At 39.1% G+C, this 22,532-nt stretch overlaps 1 protein-coding gene across 4 annotated transcripts in view; it reads right to left on the reverse strand.

The window, feature by feature from the left end:
• The window catches only part of ldb2a (LIM domain binding 2a), a 62,478-nt gene extending 44,201 nt beyond the window's left edge, over nucleotides 1-18,277 (reverse strand). For all 4 annotated transcript variants that reach the window (XM_087798739.1, XM_087798738.1, XM_087798736.1 and 1 more), the window contains exons 1-2: nucleotides 18,048-18,277; nucleotides 8,382-8,484 (exon numbers count right to left, since the gene is read on the reverse strand). In XM_087798739.1, the coding sequence (XP_087654865.1) occupies nucleotides 8,382-8,484; nucleotides 18,048-18,179 (235 nt within the window). In that variant the 5' untranslated portion in view covers nucleotides 18,180-18,277. The remainder of the gene's footprint in view (nucleotides 1-8,381; nucleotides 8,485-18,047) is intronic.
• Between the last annotated feature and the right edge of the window lie 4,255 nt (nucleotides 18,278-22,532).

Raw genomic sequence — 22,532 nt, forward strand, 5'->3', positions numbered from 1 at the left:
ATCGTAATTAAAATATGAAAATATACGTGTAAACCTCCACTACTAGCAGAAAACGATAGGGGGCGACATTGTCAACATCAAGTAGAAGAGCAGCTGCTCTACTCTGAGTCTCAGATGACTTAGCTCAGGCAGTAACTTCATCATGTCTGCTCACTCCCTCATCCATCCATCTTTTTTTTTAAACAGCAGTTTAAACCCGTGGATGACTTAGAGGCTCACACAAACAGGAAGTGAATAAACCTGATATCGGCACCATGAAGCCGTGGAGGAACTGCCACCATTGTTCCTCACACGGAAGAGGGGAAACGGGATTGTGGTTGTGTTGCTCCGGGGCACGCGGGCAGCTGAGAGACAGGATGTCAACAGACCTTCCCATCCTGACGGACAGCTGCTGCCGTCTGATAGCTAAAACGCCACTTCCTGCTTCGACCCGGGTTCTGGTCTGTGGCTGAGGAAAAGGGAAATGAAATCACCTCCGACTTCCCGACCGGTCACATGACCACTCCGGTTAATAATCGACTTATTGATCCGTCTAGAAATAATGAATAAAATCATCTCACGAGCAGACACACAATGACTATTAGAAAATCCATCTCTTCAAGTGATCAGCAGCGGACGAGAGGGGGCAGTAGAGAGCCACGCTGGAGGAAAACAACACTTGCTGTAAACCTCTGACTCTGAAGCTGCTGCTCAGTCCAGCTGTCAATCAACAGAGCTTCTGCAACAGAGCTGGGATGCATCAGCCAGTCTCAGGTCACTACTCAACACACACACACACACACACACACACACACACACACACACACACACACACACACACACACGCGTGTGTATGCTGCACTTTACTAGACACTAAGGAGAAGCAACATTAGACTTTAAGTGATCATTTCCGTCACGTTATGTTGAGAGAAAAACAATAATATTCTATTTAAAGACCCGCAGTCTGGTTCTGAAACAGTTTCTGCATAACAGGGTCATCATCAGGAGCACGACCTTCACAAAGACGAGGAACCAACACAAAAGACACACACACACACAAAAAAGAGAAGAAGCTGTGACTTGTCTTTTAAACATTAATTCACAACAAATGTCACATGACGTTCAGCTCCAGCTCGTGTGCCAAACTTCGGACAGATTTGTCCTACAAAGTGATTGAGGTGTCGCACAACTACAATACTTAGTTAAATGATATACACAACACAAGTCGACAACACACACAGTGTAACATCAGTGTAGAAGAGAACAAAAAACTGACGGTGTAGCGTAGTTGTGTAGCTACATTGGTGTAGAATAAAAAGAACACGATAGGTGTCGTGTAGTTGTGTAGTTGTATTTGTGTACAGGAGAATAAACACACACGGATTAGTGTAATTGTCTAGTCGCATCAGTGTAGAAAAGAACAAACACACAGTGCAGTGTATTTTTTTAGTTACATTAGTCTAGAGGATAACAAACACACACAGTGTAGTATAGTTGTGCAGCTATATTAGTGTAGAATAAAGTAAACACGAAAAGTGTTGTGTAATTGTGTAGTTACACAATAGAACACAGTGTAGTGTAATGGTGTAGCTACATTTGTTAATAAAGTGTAGTTGTGTAATTAAATTTGTGTGGAAGAGAAAATACACACACAGTGTAGTGTAGTTGTGTAGTTACATTAGTCTAGAGGAGAAAACATTACACACAGTGTAGTGTAATTGTGTAGTTACATTAGTAAATGTAGTGTAGTTGTGTAATTAAATTTGTGTAGAAGAGAACAAACACACACAGTGTAGTGTAGTTGTGTAGTTACATTAGCAAATGTAGTGTAGTTGTGTAGTCACATCCGTGTAGAAGAGAACAAACACACACAGTGTTGTGTAGTTGTGTAGTTACATCCATGTAGAAGAGAACAAACACACACAGTGTAGTGTGGTTACATTAGCAAATGTAGTGTAGTTGTGTAGTTACATCCATGTAGAAGAGAACAAACACACACAGTGTAGTGTAGTTACATTACCAAATGTAGTGTAGTTGTGTAGTCACATGTGTGTAGAAGAGAACAAACACACACAGTGTAGTGTGGTTGTGTAGTCACATCCATGTAGAAGAGAAGAAACACACACAGTGTAGTGTGGTTGTGTAGTCACATCCATGTAGAAGAGAACAAACACACACAGTGTAGTGTGGTTGTGTAGTCACATCCATGTAGAAGAGAACAAACACACACAGTGTAGTGTGGTTGTGTAGTCACATCCATGTAGAAGAGAACAAACACACACAGTGTAGTGTGGTTGTGTAGTCACATCCGTGTAGCAGAGAACAAACACACACAGTGTAGTGTGGTTGTGTAGTCACATCCGTGTAGCAGAGAACAAACACACACAGTGTAGTGTGGTTGTCAATAGGTGTTTGTTTGTTGGTCAATTGTGTGACGTAGTTGAATATACTTGTGTGTGTGAAAATTGTCGACCCCTGACCCTGAGCAGGCTGAGGTGAAAAGGTCACGACTGAGTGTGTGTATGTGTCATGTACTTGTTGTGTACTCCAGTCATGTATCATTGCATCAGTGGTCACCACTGGAGCTCAATTATACACTTTGAATATTCACACTAATTACAACCAGCGTCGACCGAACGTCTGACGAAAGCTGTGATGCAACAGAGAGAAAGTGTTTCTGCTGAACCAGATCAGTGATGGAGGAGAGCTCCATCTTCATCTTGTTGCTCCACCAACGCAATCATTGCACTGATGACCTCATCAGGATGTAAGGAGGCTAGCCAGGGCAACACGCAGGAGTGCAATCACCTCACTGAGTCTATTGGTTTGTCGACAAGAGACTTAATTTATAACTTTTCCTCATTGTCATCTTAATCATTGTCATCTTCCTCATCGTTATCTTCATCATTATGTTCCTCTGTATTATCATCTTCATTATTATTCTGTCATCATCCTCAACCTCATCCTCATCTTCATCATCGTCATCTTCCTCATTTTCATCTTCATCATTATGTTCCTCAGTATTATCATCTTCATCATTATTCTGTCATCTTCCTCAACCTCATCGTCATCTTCATCATCGTTATCTTCCTCATTTTCATCTTCATCATTATGTTCCTCAGTATTATCATCTTCATCATTATTCTGTCATCTTCCTCAACCTCATCGTCATCTTCATAATCATCCTCATCTTCCTCATCATCATCTTCCTCATTATCATCTTCCTCATCATTATGTTCCCCAGTATTATCATCTTCATTATTATTCTGTCATCTTCCTCAACCTCATCATCATCTTCATCATCATCCTCATCTTCCTCATCATCATCTTCCTCATTATCATCTTCCTCATCATTATGTTCCCCAGTATTATCATCTTCATCATTATTCTGTCATCTTCCTCAACCTCATCATCATCTTCATCATCATCCTCATCTTCCTCATTATCATCTTCCTCATCATTATGTTCCCCAGTATTATCATCTTCATTATTATTCTGTCATCTTCCTCAACCTCATCATCATCTTCATTATCATCCTCCTCATCATCATCATCTTCCTCATTATCATCTTCATTATTATTCTGTCATCATCTTCATCATCATCTTCCTCATTGTCATCTTCCTCATACGCTTCATCATTATTTTGTCATCATCAACAACCTCATCATCATCATCATCATCATCATCTTCCTCATCATTATGTTCCTCAGTATTATCATCGTCATCATTATTATATAATCATCATCATAAAAAACCTCATCATCATCTTCCTCATTGTCATCTTCCTCATACTCTTCATTATTACTTTCTCATCATCATCATTATTTTGTCATTATCATCTTCATCATCATCATCACCATCATTATTTTTTCATCCTCATCATCATTATCTTCCTCATTATTATTATCATAATTATTTTGTCATCATCATCACTATCATTATTTTTTCATCCTCATCAACCTCATCATCATCTACATTCAGATCATTGTTTTGTCATCGTTATCCTCATCTTCATCATCTTCATCATCTACATTCACATCATTGTTTTGTCATCGTTATCCTCATCTTCATCATCATCATCATCTACATTCACATCATTGTTTTGTCATCGTTATCCTCATCGGTTATAAACAGAAATGTGTGTGTGTGGTTTTGTGTATACAGGAGTGTCTGTATATGTATACTGTATATATATGGTTGTGTGTTCACATGCATGTGTTTTTGTATGCATGTGGATATAAATGGAAGTGTTGATGTATATGCATGTGTATTTGTATACATATGTGTATATACATGTGTGTATACATGAGTATAATTGTGTGTGTGTATGCATGAGTGTTTATATACATGTGTATGCATGTATATGCATTAGGGTTTGTATATACGTGTGTGTATGCAAGAGTGCGTGTGTATAAACACGTTTGTGTATATACATGTGTATACATGTATATACATTAGTGTTTGTATATACATGTATATGTATGCAAGATTGTGTGACTGTCTATGAACATGTTTGTGTATAAACATGTGTATGTATGCAAGAGTGTGTGACTGTGTATGAACATGTTTGTGTATATACATGTGTATGTATGCAAGAGTGTGTGACTGTGTATGAACATGTTTGTGTATATACATGTGTATGTATGCAAGAGTGTGTGACTGTGTATGAACATGTTTGTGTATATACATGTGTATGTATGCAAGAGTGTGTGACTGTGTATGAACATGTTTGTGTATATACATGTGTATGTATGCAAGAGTGTGTGACTGTGTATGAACATGTTTGTGTATACACATGTGTATGTATGCAAGAGTGTGTGACTGTGTATGAACATGTTTGTGTATATACATGTGTATGTATGCAAGAGTGTGTGACTGTGTATGAACATGTTTGTGTATATACATGTGTATGTATGCAAGAGTGTGTGACTGTGTATGAACATGTTTGTGTATATACATGTGTATGTATGCAAGAGTGTGTGACTGTGTATGAACATGTTTGTGTATATACATGTGTATGTATGCAAGAGTGTGTGACTGTGTATGAACATGTTTGTGTATATACATGTGTATGTATGCAAGAGTGTGTGACTGTGTATGAACATGTTTGTGTATATACATGTGTATGTATGCAAGAGTGTGTGACTGTGTATAAACATGTTTGTGTATATACATTTGTATGTATGCAAGATTGTGTAACTGTCTATGAACATGTTTGTGTATACACATGTGTATGTATGCAAGATTGTGTGACTGTGTATGAACATGTTTGTGTATATACATGTGTATGTATGCAAGATTGTGTGACTGTGTATGAACATGTTTGTGTATATACATGTGTATGTATGCAAGAGTGTGTGACTGTGTATGAACATGTTTGTGTATATACATGTGTATGTATGCAAGAGTGTGTGACTGTCTATGAACATGTTTGTGTATATACATGTGTATGTATGCAAGAGTGTGTGACTGTGTATAAACATGTTTGTGTATATACATGTATATGTATGCAAGAGTGTGTGACTGTGTATGAACATGTTTGTGTATATACATGTGTATGTATGCAAGAGTGTGTGACTGTGTATGAACATGTTTGTGTATATACATGTGTATGTATGCAAGAGTGTGTGACTGTGTATGAACATGTTTGTGTATATACATGTGTATGTATGCAAGAGTGTGTGACTGTGTATAAACATGTTTGTGTATATACATGTATATGTATGCAAGAGTGTGTGACTGTGTATGAACATGTTTGTGTATATACATGTGTATGTATGCAAGAGTGTGTGACTGTGTATGAACATGTTTGTGTATATACATGTGTATGTATGCAGGAGTGTGTGACTGTGTATGAACATGTTTGTGTATATACATGTGTATGTATGCAAGAGTGTGTGACTGTGTATGAACATGTTTGTGTACATACATGTGTATGTATGCAAGAGTGTGTGACTGTGTATGAACATGTTTGTGTATATACATGTGTATGTATGCAAGAGTGTGTGACTGTGTATAAACATGTTTGTGTATATACATGTGTATGTATGCAAGAGTGTGTGACTGTGTATGAACATGTTTGTGTACATACATGTGTATGTATGCAAGAGTGTGTGACTGTGTATGAACATGTTTGTGTATATACATGTGTATGTATGCAAGAGTGTGTGTCTGTGTATGAACATGTTTGTGTATACACATGTGTATGTATGCAAGAGTGTGTGACTGTGTATGAACATGTTTGTGTATATACATGTGTATGTATGCAAGAGTGTGTGACTGTGTATGAACATGTTTGTGTATATACATGTGTATGTATGCAGGAGTGTGTGACTGTGTATGAACATGTTTGTGTATATACATGTGTATGTATGCAGGAGTGTGTGACTGTGTATGAACATGTTTGTGTATATACATGTGTATGTATGCAAGAGTGTGTGACTGTGTATGAACATGTTTGTGTATATACATGTGTATGTATGCAAGAGTGTGTGACTGTGTATGAACATGTTTGTGTATATACATGTGTATGTATGCAAGAGTGTGTGACTGTGTATAAACATGTTTGTGTATATACATGTGTATGTATGCAGGAGTGTGTGACTGTGTATGAACATGTTTGTGTATATACATGTGTATGTATGCAGGAGTGTGTGACTGTGTATGAACATGTTTGTGTATATACATGTGTATGTATGCAGGAGTGTGTGACTGTGTATGAACATGTTTGTGTATATACATGTGTATGTATGCAAGAGTGTGTGACTGTGTATAAACATGTTTGTGTATATACATGTGTATGTATGCAAGATTGTGTGACTGTGTATGAACATGTTTGTGTATATACATGTGTATGTATGCAAGAGTGTGTGACTGTGTATGAACATGTTTGTGTATATACATGTGTATGTATGCAATAGTGTGTGACTGTGTATGAACATGTTTGTGTATATACATGTGTATGTATGCAAGAGTGTGTGACTGTGTATGAACATGTTTGTGTATATACATGTGTATGTATGCAAGAGTGTGTGACTGTGTATGAACATGTTTGTGTATATACATGTGTATGTATGCAATAGTGTGTGACTGTGTATGAACATGTTTGTGTATATACATGTATATGTATGCAAGAGTGTGTGACTGTGTATGAACATGTTTGTGTATACATATGTGTATGCATGTCCATGCATTAGTGTTTGTCTATACATGTGTGTGTATGCAGGAGTGTGTGTCAGCAGCACACCTGAGAGCGGTGACTCATCTCTCTGAGCCGCTGGTTCTCACGGGAACAGGGTCAACATCTTCAGTGGATTTAGATATTTTTACATTTGTACGTGAAGCAGCGATCCCTCAGTGGATCCACAGTCACAGCACTGACTCACACACTGACTCACTGCTGCCACAAGACACACACACACACACGCGCGCACACACACACACACACACACGCACGCACTCGTTTAGCAGGTTAGATGAAGGAGGAACATGTTCAGATCTAGAAGTCTGTTTTGTTGCTGAAGTTTGTACTTTTACAGAAGTAGTAGTAAACGTAAATAATTATCACTGATTCCTAGTAGTACTTGTGTGTCAATGACCCAGTATATTTGGATTCTACAGTACTATTAGTAGTAATCGTTGACATAGTATTAGTAGACATACAAATAGTCGAAGAAGTAGTAGCTTGAGTAGTAGTAGTAGTAGTTGTACAAGTAGTACTAGTTGTTGTTGTTACAATTGTAGTGGTAATATTAGTCTTCTTTAACATAAAATCATACAATGATAGTAGAAATAGTTTAGGAGTACTCTAATTGTTAGTCTTGTGTACTAATATATATAGCAGTATATATATATTAAGTCAGTATTGTAATAATCAATTTTAAGTGTTTGTAGTTTGTCTTTGAGCCTATTTATTTTCATAAGTCAGAAGTATTTGAAAAGTATTTGATAGTAGTAGAAGTTGCATGAGTTGTATTTCATCATAGTTTACCATCAAGTTTTGGGTTTAAAGAAGCAGCTCCTTGGTCTTTGTAGTATTTGATTTTCTACTGTAACGTTAGCGTTAGAAGGAAGTACTTTTCACTAAAAGCAACAGTAGTAGCCATTAAACAGTGAAGTATTGTTGATTAACTTTCATTAAACACTGTGTCATTAAAACTGGTTATTGTAGTTTTTAAGTAGTAGTAACAGCAGTAGCATTAGTCTTGAACTTTTAGAGTTTTAGTACCATAGAAGTATTTGTTTCAGTATCTTAGATACTTTCGTGCTTATAAAGCAGTAGTACTTTAACCTGAAACAGCTGTCTATTACTGTCTAGCGGGAAGTACAACTTCTTGGTGGTGGTAGTCATAGTTAGCAGGAGCTGGTCACGTGACATCAGCGGTTGCCGCGGCGACACCTACTGTATCTCTTTGGTCCGTCCTCCAGGCAGAAGGACAGTGTGAGCGACGCGTCCTCCTCAAAGAACTCAGTGGCGAAGGCGTCCCACCAGAGGCTGTCGCTCTCCTGCCGGGACAACAAACGCAGACGTGGTCAGCGAGAGAAGCTACAGAAGGTTTTTGTGGAGCAGTTTTACATAAACTCTGTCGTCCTGATGAGACTCAGATATGAGCGGCTGCAGCTGCAGATAAGAGCCGAACAGCAGTCGGCGTTCAAGGCGACAGCGGAGCTCTGAGCGCCGAGGATTGATGAAGTTCCCTCGTGTAGTAGTAGTGTAGTATTCGCCCTGAACCTCAAACACTTCAACATTCAGTCGCTGGAAATATTCGACACACAGACACACAAAGGAATTATGACCAGTAATTACAATCACTCCAAACTGATGACGAGTATATTGAGGTTGATTTTTGTCGAAAAAACCCCCTAAAAAATCCTTAAAAAAACAACAAAAAATGTAACTTTATTTTAATTAAAGTCAAGCATGTTTTTGTTTTTTTTCATAGAAGTAATATTTCTTGGTCTGAAGCCACGTTTCTTGTTTTTTAAACAATTATGAAGACACAAAAATGACAAAACAAGTCAAAATAAATGCAACAATAATAACAATATCACTAATAATTATTCAACTACTGAAATAATGACCGTATCTTGTTTTTTTTAACATAATTATTTAGAACATAATGCTACATTAAAACATAAGTGTCACTTAGAAGAAGAAGGGAAAAAAACGAGTTAAAATAAATAAACGTATTAATAATAATAATATCAATAATAAGTACTTTATCTAATTATTTAGAAAGAAAGCTTTGTTAGAACATAAAAATCAAAATTATTTATTTATTGATTCCCTTTTTTCAGATATTATATTATTAGTACATTCAAGAACTTAAAGACATATCATCCTTATTTTAAATAAAATCATTAAAAAGTTACTTTTAATTGATTGAATTTTATTGAAATTGACGCCGTTTATTTTTAGTACTGCATTATTTTATTGATGCAACTTATTTTTAGTCGTTTTAATACAATTTCTATATATATATATATATATATATATATATATTTTTTCTTTATACATTTTTAATTTTGAAGCAATACTTTTTAATTAATAAACCACCTTTTTAAATAAAAAGTAATTTTTTGGGACGTTTTTGTGATTGAGAAAAAACAACGTAATTTCTCCTTCAGATGATCAATAAAGTATTTATCTATCTGAATAATAAATAAATAAATCGACCTCCATACAAGTATTCATGTACGATCATTACGTAAACTGAGTTCACATCTGACTGTCATCCGTGTGAGGATCTGTCCTGGACTCTCTTCACCGACCCCCGTGTTCGGGTCTTGATCCCTCATCCTTGGATCCAGGAATGACTCCTGAAGAGTCAGGAATGTAAATCCACGAGGGCTTCTCTCGCCTCTCTTCAGTTGACACACTTCCGTTCCCGCCGGCGGACCTCCTGACGAAGCGTGAGACGTGACTATGTTTGTTGTCAAGCGCTACAAATCAGGCCGGCTCCAAGGGGACCTGAGGTGAAGCGGCGCGGGGCCTGCGATCGTGACGGCGCTGGGCTGATAAGGCTGTATTGATTCAAAGTGATTGCAGGAGATCTGCTGGGGATTTATCAGTGTGTCCATCGCCGGGGCGCACACCAGCGGCGCTGGAGGGTCTCCGAGGATTTACAGGAAATCCTGAGGATCTGAGTGACAGCGGACGAGGATCTGAGGTAAAAGTCATCGGAGCGAGGGGTCGAGTTCTGGGTCAGGCTGAAGAAACATTTTTGCTCTACATAATGTTTTTAGAATAAAACAAGGATTTGCTCAATTTATTTGTCTTGAAAAAAAATGTTTGAATGAAGTCGTCATAGCGATGTTGATGCTCTTCCTATGACCTCAAAGGTCGGTCACGTTGTCGTGGTAACATCAGTCAAGACTGAGTTATAAATAATGATTTCAGTTACATAAGGTTCTGCTCCGAGCTTTTGTTTTCAGTCCGGACGCGCTCGTCAAAGGGACGGTTTGTTATCAGAGGAGCCGGGAAGGAACCGTGGAACCTGGTCCGGGTCCAGGAAAAAGATGCCTCCATTGTCTGGACTTCCCTCTGGAAGTGGACGAGGATAGATACAAAAGACAACTCAGGCTTTCCTGGTGGTTCCAAATCTGACCGGTGTCACGGTCAACACCGGGTCGGGAGGTCGGTTCTGAGCAGGAGCCGGGTCTGAATCCTGATCCAGGAAGAAGAGAGTCAGGATCCCATACAAACATTCTAGAAAGTATTTGTTGTAGGAGTGTAGGAAGATATCGATACACTAATATCGGGATATCATATTTTATTCTTTATCATAGTCATTTTAAGGTTTATATTTCAATAAGGTTGAATACAATTAAATGATTAAACCTTTTAAGGAAATATTCACAGCATTTCTGTGTTGCAATAAACTTACAGCCACTAGATGGCAGCAGTTATTACTTCCGCCGCAGCTAAATGAACAATAAATTCAGCAAGATCCCGGCGATGACTGAGGACGAGAGGATACAGTCGACTCCAGCAGCTTTTAAAGCTGATGTTTGAACATATTTTGGTTTCAAAACGAATGAAATCAGTTACGACTTTGTCAAGAGTCATGTGGTCTGTAAATTTTGCAATGACTGAGGACGAGAGGATACAGTCGACTCCAGCAGCTTTTAAAGCTGATGTTTGAACATATTTTGGTTTTCAAACGAATGAAATCAGTTACGACTTTGTCAAGAGTCATGTGGTCTGTAAATTCTGCAACAACAGAGTCAAGTACTCGACAATACTACACATATATACTTGTTACTACAGTATCACTATATATGGTAACGTTGCGCCTGTATCGTATCTCCAGATTCTTTCCAATACATATTGTGTTTCTATATGTGAATTTGTTCTGAGCAGTTCTTGGGTTCTGGTCCCGGTCCACTTGACCTCCACATCAGCGACGCTCCTACGAGAACCGATCCACTGCTCCGAGACAGGGATCGGCGATGATGCGACCCGACGGATTCCGCGGGTCCATTTGACTAACGAGACAAACGAGAGCGAATGATCTCGGCTGTCAATCACCGCGGATGATTGACAGCCCGGAGTGCGTGACCCCGGCTGGTTCTAGAGGTTCTTTGCACGACTGCGCGGTACAAACAACAAGAACGTGTCTTATCTTCACGAAAACAACTTTGAAGCGTCCGAGGAAATCAATGTTTGCTGGAATATATTCTTCATTTCTTACTTCACCATCACACACACACACACACACACACACTGACAGACTCACAAGTCTTTGTTTCACCTGTCTGTGGCAGAGTGTGTGTGTGTGTGTGTGTGTGTGTGTGTGTGTGTGTGTGTGTGTGTGTGTGTGTGTGTGTGTGTGTGTGTGTGTGTGTGTGTGTGTGTGTGTGTGTGTGTGTGTGTGTGTGTGTGTGTCTCCGCTGCTGCATATTAACCAGCGCTATGCTAACGAGCGGACTCCAGCTCTGGTCCAATCGACTCCTCCTCTGAATGTTAATGACTCGCCTCATTTGCATATACTTAAGCGTCAAATTCTTCCCACAAATCATCACAGCTGCCGGTGACGCGCCGGCGCCCCCTGGAGAAATGGAGCGCCGTGTTTTTCGTTGTGTGAGCGAGTGGCTTTTTTTTTTTTTTAGTTTGAGGGTCACGGCGAGGTTAGAGAGTGTGCGGCGAGATGGTGAAGATGACGACAAAACAGTCGTTTTTTCAACACATACGAGTGTGTGCGAGTGTGTGTGACGTCGCACACGTCACATGTGATCCATAAGGTCAGTGTAACAACAGGAAGTAGAGATGAATCATGTTTGTTAACTCGAAAGTTTCAGCTCAAACACCCTCATAGAAAGACAAAGGTGGATTAAAACCCGTCGCCGGTGAAACAAGACGCCACGGCGGCGAAACAATCCCGGAGCGCCGCAGCGTTCGCCGTCTTTAGTGCGGCTGTAATTCCCACACGACAAGCTGGAAATCATCCTGACTGGATTAAACGACTGGAGCCACAAACGCCTCGACAGAAGCTTCTGGATTAAAAATGTTTACACTTAAACCAAACAATGTTTAATCTGTCAGGGACGGCGGGACGTGGTGGTTCTTTCCAGGGACCCCAGACCTCGCATTTAAAGAGGCATTTTGACGGTGAAGGAATCAAACTCCAGTTCAACTGAAGACCACAAGTGACCAGAGGAGGTCTTAGATCAGAGGTGGAAAAAAATGAGGTCATTTGGGGCCAATAAGGGACATCAAGCCTGAACTTATCGGGTCCTATCAATTATTTTCGTAATAAATATATATATTTCATTCTATATATTCATGTTTATTTGTTATAATTTTTTATACATTAACATTTAGATAATAACTTCCAGAATTTTATCTATTTTATTATGTCAATTGATTAAATAAAACTCTCGATGGTGTCTTTTAAAACTCTTCCATACATGCACTGAAAAAATAAAGCAATTACATTTGGGTGACTCTGTGATACAGGGTGGGAAGGATGTGTTTATGGCTATTTTTATATTTTTTTTGTTTCTTTGTTTGTTTAAAAAAAATATATTTGGTTAATTTATTCATTACTTCCTAATAGCTTATGATGTCTATATAGTTGTGTAAAGAAGACAAGATAATGTTATGTCTTTAGTTTCTTGAATATATATATATATATATATATATATATATATATATATATATATATATATATATATATATATATATATATATATATAATATCTGAAAAGAAGGAATCAATAAATATTGATTTAAATAATGATTTATATGTTGTAATGAAGCTTTTTTCTAAATATTGAAATAAAGTAAAGTACTTATTATTGATATTATTATTATTAATGTGTTTATTTATTTTTCACTCATTTTTTTCCTTCTTCTTCTAAGTGACATTTATGTTTTAATGTATGTTCTAAATAATTATGTTAAAAAAAAAAGATATGTTCATTATTTAAAGTATTTAAATTTAGGACTGTCAATATAAAAAACTGAATAAATAATTATTAGTGATATTGTTATTATTGTTGCATTTTTTTTGATTTGTTTTGTTATTTTTATGTCTTCATAATTGTTTAAAAAAAGAAAAGATAACGGGTTTTAAAGTGATTGAACTTACGTCTCTAAAAAATAATATTTAAAATATGTTTTTCCCATTTTTTCATTATCATTAGTATAATTTTTGTAAAAAAGATTTCATTCATCAGTCGCTCATGAAAGTGTCATCATTTTATTGCCCCCCCCCCCACAGGCTGACGCTTTGGTCCGGATCAGCACTGAAGTCTGCTCTTTAACTAGCAGGGGGTCAGAGGTCACGCGAGCGGGGTTACATGTGGCAGGTCGAGCTAAGCGAAAGGCGCTGGAGCAGCGCGATAGGATCCAGAGTTGAACCATCAAACAGAAAATAGATCTACAGCAGCAGCAGCTGCGGAACCTTCATGAAATATTCAACGGACTCAAACCCCGTTCCGCGCGCTCTCCCCTCCAACTTCTTCTTCTTCTTCTGCGAATAAACAGCCGAGCTCGGCGTCGGCCCGTCAAGACAGCGGCGCTGGTCCGGAGGAGACAATTATTCCCATTAAAACGAAAGGCGTTTTGGCACCTGAACGACACGAGACGTCGACTCCTCGTTAAACTGAGACTGAGACGAATCACATGATTGTGCAATTAAAACGTTTAATGAAGGAACAGACAACCAGTGTGTGTCTGTATCACTGGATTGTGTTTGTGTTCATGTGAGTGTGTGTTTGCGTAAGAACACGTGTCTCGGAGTGACCGCGAGTGTTCATAAATGACACCTCTGTATGTGTGCGACCCTGTGTGTGTGTGTGTTTAGGCAAACATATGTGTATCAAAGTGTCTGAGCTTGTGTGTGTGGGTCCATGTTTTGCAGCGGGGTGTGTTGGTCTGTAATGGCGTGTACGCCTGCGTGAGTGTGTGTGTGTGTGTGTCGGGATGTAGAGGTCTACTGAGGTTGGTTTCTCATGAATTATTCATCAGAGTGAGTCGCTGCTTCTCAGCATCGCTGCCGTGTTCTGCTCGAAGTTCCTGCTCGGGAAAGTCGCAGCAGTAACTCTGCAACGTTCGGTGTTTTTTCGAGATAAAACTGAAGATTAAGTCGATTTACGAGCTATTACAACATCAACTGGACGTTTAATGGGCGTTTATGAATGAGTTCTCTCACAGATAAACCTATATATATACAAATATATATTTTGAAATTATTTTAATACCCTTAATTTCCCGTCAACTACACATCTTTATTTACCTTTATTATTTTTGCACTTGATATTATTCACTTATACGTGTCTGTATACGTTTGTCCTTACATCTCGTTTTTATTTCATTTTAATTTTAAGTTCTATTTTTGATGTTAGCTCATGTTGAAAAGTTACGACTCCATAAAGAAAAATAACACACGTGTACAGAGCAGCTCACAAATATATATGTCGACACAAACTCAATGAAAAACCAAAGATCTGCATTCACTCTGTGATCGTCGAGTGATGCCCCTGCTGGCTGGTGGTGAAACTGCAACGAGCAGGCCATATGGTCGTCATTAATTCCGTCACAACAAAGCTGAAGTAAGATTGAATTTTTCCCACCCATTTCTACTTCAACCTCTCACTATAGCGCCCCCATGAGCCTGAGCCACGTCTACTCGACAAACACAATATAGTAATATTTATCCTGCGGTAAAATATATTTTTCGGACGATCAAGTTTATGAAGTGAGTCACAGTTGATCACGACGAGAGGCTTCATAGGGACATCTTTCTAACAAGATGAACACGTCCAGAACAAAGTCAACTACGCAGGAGAAACTCACTTATGATCATCATGGGTTTTGTTCTTGTGGCCTCAGTGTTCACCTGGAGTGTGAAAAACACAGATAACTCATTTAAAAGAATAATCTCTCAAGTTAATGATATGTTTAATCTAATTGTATCCCTGTTAGCAAAACAATTAAATAGTGTATGAAAGGACTTCAGTTTCATTTTGATGATGATCCAAAAAGATTTTTGGTGGCGTTTTAAGTCACCATCTGGTTCCACAAATCATTTGAAGATCCGTCTCTCTCTCTGAGCTCCAGTTCTAGCTCGCCTAGTGGGAGTTCTGGTTCGCTACTGCCACCTGCTGTCTGGTTTAGCTCATTGCTATTATGAATAACTTCAAATGCTAAAAACAAATGTAATTATTTATTTAAATATATTTTCGATACGACACCAGAACAAACTTTTTTGTAGCATATTTATACATTTTATATCTTGTTTAGTACATTTGCACTATATTCTGTTTAAGTATTTTGTTTAATCAGACATTGATATGTGTATTTTGATATTTTTCTTTAAAATGTGCTGCTAATTTTGAATTCTGTGAGCTTAATAAAGTCTAAATAAATGAATGTAATGCAGCTGTAAATGAGTCTTGGCTGTGTTGCTTCTCAGATTCTCAATATTCAGCTTCTTTGATTGAAGTGTCTTTCAATCATCATCTGTCTGAATAAAACCATCAACTGTCAATATTCTCAGCATCATGTTACAAACAACAACAAGATGTTTACCGAGCCAGTCCTCTCCGTGAGCGTCCACGCTGAGATGTTGTCACACTTCAGAAGTAAACATGTGTTGATTAAATAAATCAACAGTGTTTCTCTCCAGACACGTGTTTGTAGGTTTTAATATCTAACCCCCGATCAAGAAAAGCCACTTCAGAGACGCCAGTGAGATCACTGTCTGACTAATAACAAGACATAAATCATCAATCAGGCCGAGATCACAAATGAAGAGTGTTTCCCCGCCTGTCGAGGTTTGACAAAGTTTCTCTCGGCAGCTTTGTGAGCAGATGATTCAGACAGATGTTGGCTGAGTGGAACTCTCACCGGGATCAGGCGGCTCAGTGTGAGCGGCGCTTCGGCACCACGCGTGTAAATAATTGCATAACTGTTTATCGCTGTACTACACTGATGAACAAATAAAAGTACATAAACTGCACAGCAGGACACACGGGAGGATTAAAGCAACACAAACGACGTACAAACTGTAACACACGTGTGTGTGATCGACTCACATGTTACCGATTGTTTCACAACACATGACACTACTCTAAATACGCTCAACATACCAAACATGACTCAACCAAGCCTGATCAATAACCATGTTTATGACTTGAGTCACAACTACAACCGGATCAATACGATGATTTGTAAATAAACAAGTTGCTCTTCTGTTGTGATCAATAATAAAAAAAATGGTTGAATACAAATCATAGGAACTACTCAGTACCATGTGTCTATTGAAAAATAAATGGATATAATTTCCGGTTTTCTGTGACATATGAAGCTGTGGACGAGCAGGTGATCAGTTCTGGACCGAAGTATTGATCTACTACACTCTCGTACCTCGACATTAAAATGTAATTATGTGACGAATAAAACATCCTGATCTTCAGAACAAGTGCAGTATTTCAATATAAATATATGTATATAAATAAAACACAATCACGTTTTTAAATTATAATGTAATTATTAGGTTTAAAGTTTATGATCAATGAATCATGGATTGATCAGTTCCATAAAATAATTGATCGATCACTTATCTATTTCCAATAAAACTTTATACAGAAACACAATTTAATTTCACAGCAGCACAATAGGATCAATTGATGTGTTCCCACAATTGATATTAAACAAGTCGATAAATAAGTATCCACAACGTTTTCAATTTGAAATGATCATTCAAAGTGACTGAAATGTTGTAAATAAATGACGATCAATAACCATATCTTCATGATGATCGACACCTGCATCATGTGTTTTTAAAATTGTCAACACAACATTGTCCAGCAGCAACTACACAACGTCCTGCACATGCTTGGTTCATGGAGATCAATAAGTGAATCAATAATCAGATGTGAATTAACACAGGGGTGTATATCAACAATCATCTTAATGATGGGACCTTCATGAGGTCAATATCGAACTGAAAGATCAATACAACAACAACAGGAGGCTGATGGGAATTTATACTTTACCAATATGTTGCCAATAACCCAGAATAAGCAAAAATCACTTAAAAGCGATGATCATTATAAGCTTGGACACACGTGGAATCATCAAGACAATCGATCACATGGATCGATCCGGGTCAGTAAATCTACGTGATCAATAAAATGCGTTTTTGTATATTTTTGACTTTGACAGCCTCACAGTGATCGATAAACTGATCGATACACCACGGAAGCCAAATCGTGGATCATCATGATCGTCACCATCACAAGAGGTGTGACGTGACCAGGTATCGATCAGGGGGACCAGAGGTCGCGACCCTCCTCACCTGGAAAAAAAAACGCGCCTTTCATTCTAATATATGCAGATCTATGCTAATGAGGGAGTGATTGGGCTGCTCAGGTGTTCCTCCGCCAGGTGACGGAGCGGGAACTTCTCATCAGAGAAACTTTTTTTTTTCTTCTTCTTCTTCCAGGTGAGTCGCTAACAAGTTCCCTGACCAGGTGACGTTTGACCTTCTACGACCTACGCTCGACTCGGACCTCCCGCCGCGGAAGAAGCTCCGGGGTCTCCGGCCGGGGGTGCTCACCTCCGTGCGCGCCTGCAGCCGCTTGTTCATCTCGTAGATCCGGTACTCCGGCTGCACCATGTAGGGCGAGTGTCTCCGGTAGAAGGGTCCGAACGGGGAGGAGTAGAAGGGGTCGTGGGTCGGGTTGGACATGGTGGTTCAGAAGGGCGAGGATCTCAACGTCCAGCGGCGCACATGGAGGTGCGGGGGTCTCTGCTGAAGACCCTCCGGTGGAAGCAGCCGCTGCGAGGCTGAGCTGCTCTCTGAGAGCTGAGCTGCGAGGCTCGCGCTATAGACGAGGAGGAGGGAGGAGGGGGGAGGAGGGAGGAGGAGGGAGGTGGGGGAGAGAAGTGTTGCTGAGGGGGGAGGTGGTTTCCTGCTCCCTCGCTGCTGCTGCTGCTGCTGCTGCTGCTCTCAAAGTTCAAGTCTGAGATTCTGAGCAACTTGAGCTCGGATTTGTTCCCGATGAGGTGTTTTTGAAACGGAGTCACGTCACTTCCTGTCGCAGCTTTGACGTCCAAGAGAGACTCGGACTGGAGCCAAGTTGAGCGGAGCTCACACACAACCTTACATGCCTTTACACTCATGCCAATACACACAACTGTCTTTATACACACATACACACACACACACACACACAAATCTTCACATGGGTCAGCCAAAACATACACACACACACAACACTACATGCCTTTACACTCGTGCCAACACACACCCCTGTCTTCACACACACACACACAGACAAACCTGAATCTTTACACAGACTCAAATATACCTGGCCAGCCACACACACATACACACATCTGGTCTGCCACATATACACACACACACAAACACAACTGGTCCGCCACATATACACACAAACACAACTGGCCACATATACACACACACACACACACACACACACACAAACACAACTGATCCATGACAAATACACACACACAAACACAACTGGCCACATATACACACACACACACACACACCAACACAACTGATCCATGACATATACACATACACAAACACAACTGGCCTCATATACACACACACACACACACACACACACACACACAAACACAACTGATCCATGACATATACACAAACACAAACACAACTGGCCACATATACACACACACACAAACACAACTGGCCACATATACACACACACACACACACACAAACACAACTGATCCATGACATATACACACACACAAACACAACTGGCCACATATACACACACACACACAACAGGTCCACCACATATACACACACACAAACACAAATGGTGTGCCACATATACACACACACAAACACAACTGGCCACATATACACACCCAAACACAACAGGTCCACCACATATACACACACATAAACACAAATGGTGTGCCACATATACACACACACAAACACAACTTGCCCACCACATATACACACACAAACACAACTTGCCCACCACATATACACACACACACACAACTGGCCAGCTTCACACAGACATGTACATACAAAGACTTGGTCATACAAAAACACAAACACATACACGAAGAAAACACTTCAAGTCTAAACACACATTGATATTTCCACATTACAATACACACTTAAGTACACACTACATAACACACAAACCAGGATACCAGAAAAAGTCTCACTTGGACTCTTGTGAGGTCAGTCTGAATGTCATACTAATGGCTACACACAAGAAACATTGATAGTCTTGAACTAGTTAACCAGCTTCAGTTAAACAATCCTGACGCCGGCGTCTTCATCCTCGTCGCTGCTGCAGAGCGTCACTATGACGACCAGCTGCATCCAGGTGAAGGTGAGCAGCGTGTGGAGCAGAGGAACAAGAGATCGCGGAGGAAGGTGTAGCTTCAAACGTGACCAGTAACAAGGCTTGGAACCGACAGAACAGAAACTCAGTCTTCTTCTTCTTCTTCCTCACAAGACAACAGATTATTTTCAATAGCTGGACCGGGTCAGATGCTGGACGACTCGTGTGTCCATCAAAGGTGGTAAATATTCGTAAACTCTTGTTGAACTTTTGATGTGGTTGACCTGTTGCAGACATTTTACCTCAAAGCAAACTTTTCTTTAGAGTTATTCTGGGCGTTAGCAAAGGAAATGTTGGCACCTACTTCATATATGCTAAACAGTGGTATTTGAACTGCACATACCTGTATCATGTATGTACTAGTGGTGTACGAAAATAACTTGAATCACCCAAATACTGCAATATCTTTGTCGCAACACCGGAACAATGTTCAATGGTACTGTATGTTCTTTTATTGTAGGGGTGTTTAAACATCTTTTTTTTAATGCTTTAAAAGTACAATTGAATTGAGTGTGTATATAATAAAATAATTCAATTTTTAAACTATTACAATAAACATAAAATATAAAATAGTGTTCATTTTCTGTCTGGCAGTCATTCCAACTTTCAGACCTGAAGGAACAAGGAGATCCTGCAAGATTTCGGTGATGACTGAGGACGAGAGGATACAGTCGACTCCAGCCGCTTTTAAAGCTGATGTTTGGACATATTTTCGTTTTAAAACGAATGAAAGCAGTTACAACTTTGTCAAGAGTCATGTGGTCTGTAAATTCTGCAACACCAGAGTCAAGTACTCGACAATACTACAAGTATATACTTGTTACTACAGTATCACTATATATTGTGCCAATATATCAGTGCCACTTTATCGTGATACATATCGCGTGATTCTTGACAATATACACAACTATTATCTACGATAATTTCTCTGAAAATCCGATAATTTTTCGTTGATATTTGCCGTTGCTACGACAAAGCAACGACTCTTACGTGAATCTGTTTTTTTGGACAGATTAAGGTAATCTTCCAAGTGTCGGTTGAAAATCTAAAAATAAATAGTCGCCGTGGTAACGTTGCAACTGAATCTTACATTCATGAACATCGGCAAGAATTAATGAATAGCGTTTATGAAGTCTGACTTTTTAATCCAAAATGGCTGAACGGCGAGCGGCGGGCCTGAGCGCAGTGTGATAAAAGTTGTAATCCGACGGCCTCAGGCATCCGGTCGGGTAATTAAAAAAAAAAAAAAAAAGAAGAAGGAAAAAAAAAGTTTGAGAAATCTATTAATAAAGCTTTAATTAAAAACTACATTTTTAATATCTGCAGACCTTTTCAATTGACATTTCTAACAGGATTTAGTGGCCCCGAGCGTTCGGCGCTCAAGTGTGGCGGCGGCGACGCGCGTTTAATGGTAAATTAAGGGTGTTTGTGATCAGCTGGTCCACGTGGCGTTCACTGACAGCAGGAGGAAACACGGCGCTGTTGACGGTGACGCGGCAGTGACACGGAAATAAAAAAAAAACAACTGGATGGTCGACCACGTCTCAGGCCTGTAGCTGCTGAGCCGTTGATAAATGTTAACAGGCACCAGATTTAGTGACATCATCTTGTTAAGGATACAGATGTTTCTTAAATAACGTGACATAGAATCCAGATGATCAATCTAAAGGTGTCAATCAACCCTAATGGGTTTTCCCTGTTTAAATCAGTGGAAAAATGACTTTCTTGTGACATACGTTTAAAAAAAGTTTTCATCATTTTCTTTCAATAAACTACCTTGAATTAGTTGTACAGACAATTGTTGCATTTGTTGGTTGTCAGTGTGTCGAACACCGGCACCATTTTGTGATGTAATGAACAAAACCACAGACGTAAACAAGATTTGAGCCATTTGTGGACAGTCTTTAAGTTTGAAGAATGATCCTAATTAACGACTGCAGTGATATTTATTTTAATGTGCAGGAATGAATGAGGACTGACTCTTATAGAATGTGGTTTATAGGATAGAGAAATAGATATAAAGGGGGTGTGAATTAGCAAGAATCTGTCGATACATATCACGATACAAGAACAATGATACAATATATTGCGATACTTTAGGAACCAGGATATATTTGTAGTATTGTCGAGTACTTGACTCTGGTTTTGCAGAATTTACAGACCACATGACTCTTGAAGTAACCGATTTCATTTGTTTTGAAACCAAAAAAACGTCCAAACATCAACTTTAAAGACTGCAGGAGTCGACTGTATCCTCTCATCCTGAGTCACAGCCGGGATCATTCTTTTATTCTGTACTGCCACCACCACACTTGCAATAAACGCGACGTAATGACATTTTAATTGCAACAATGACAATAATGAACAAACTGTGAATACTACTTCCGCTAATTCAAAGTAAAAAAAAAAGTAATTATTTATTTTATACACACTTTATTGAAATCTAAACCTTTAATATATAATAATTGTTTTGTTGTTTTTTTTAAACCAAAAAAAATGACCAAACATCAGCTTTAGAAGCTGCTGGAGTCGACTGCATCCTCTCGTCCTCAGTCGTCGCTGGATTTCCTTGTTTCTTGAGCTGCGGAGGACGTAATGACTGCTGACATTAAGGTGCCAGAAGTTTGTCACAACACAAATATGAACAAACGCTATGAATACTTGCATGTTAGTTTTAA

Source organism: Callionymus lyra, chromosome 9 (genome assembly GCF_982586985.1).
Source record: "Callionymus lyra chromosome 9, fCalLyr1.hap1.1, whole genome shotgun sequence".
Taxonomy (NCBI): Eukaryota; Metazoa; Chordata; class Actinopteri; order Syngnathiformes; family Callionymidae; genus Callionymus; species Callionymus lyra.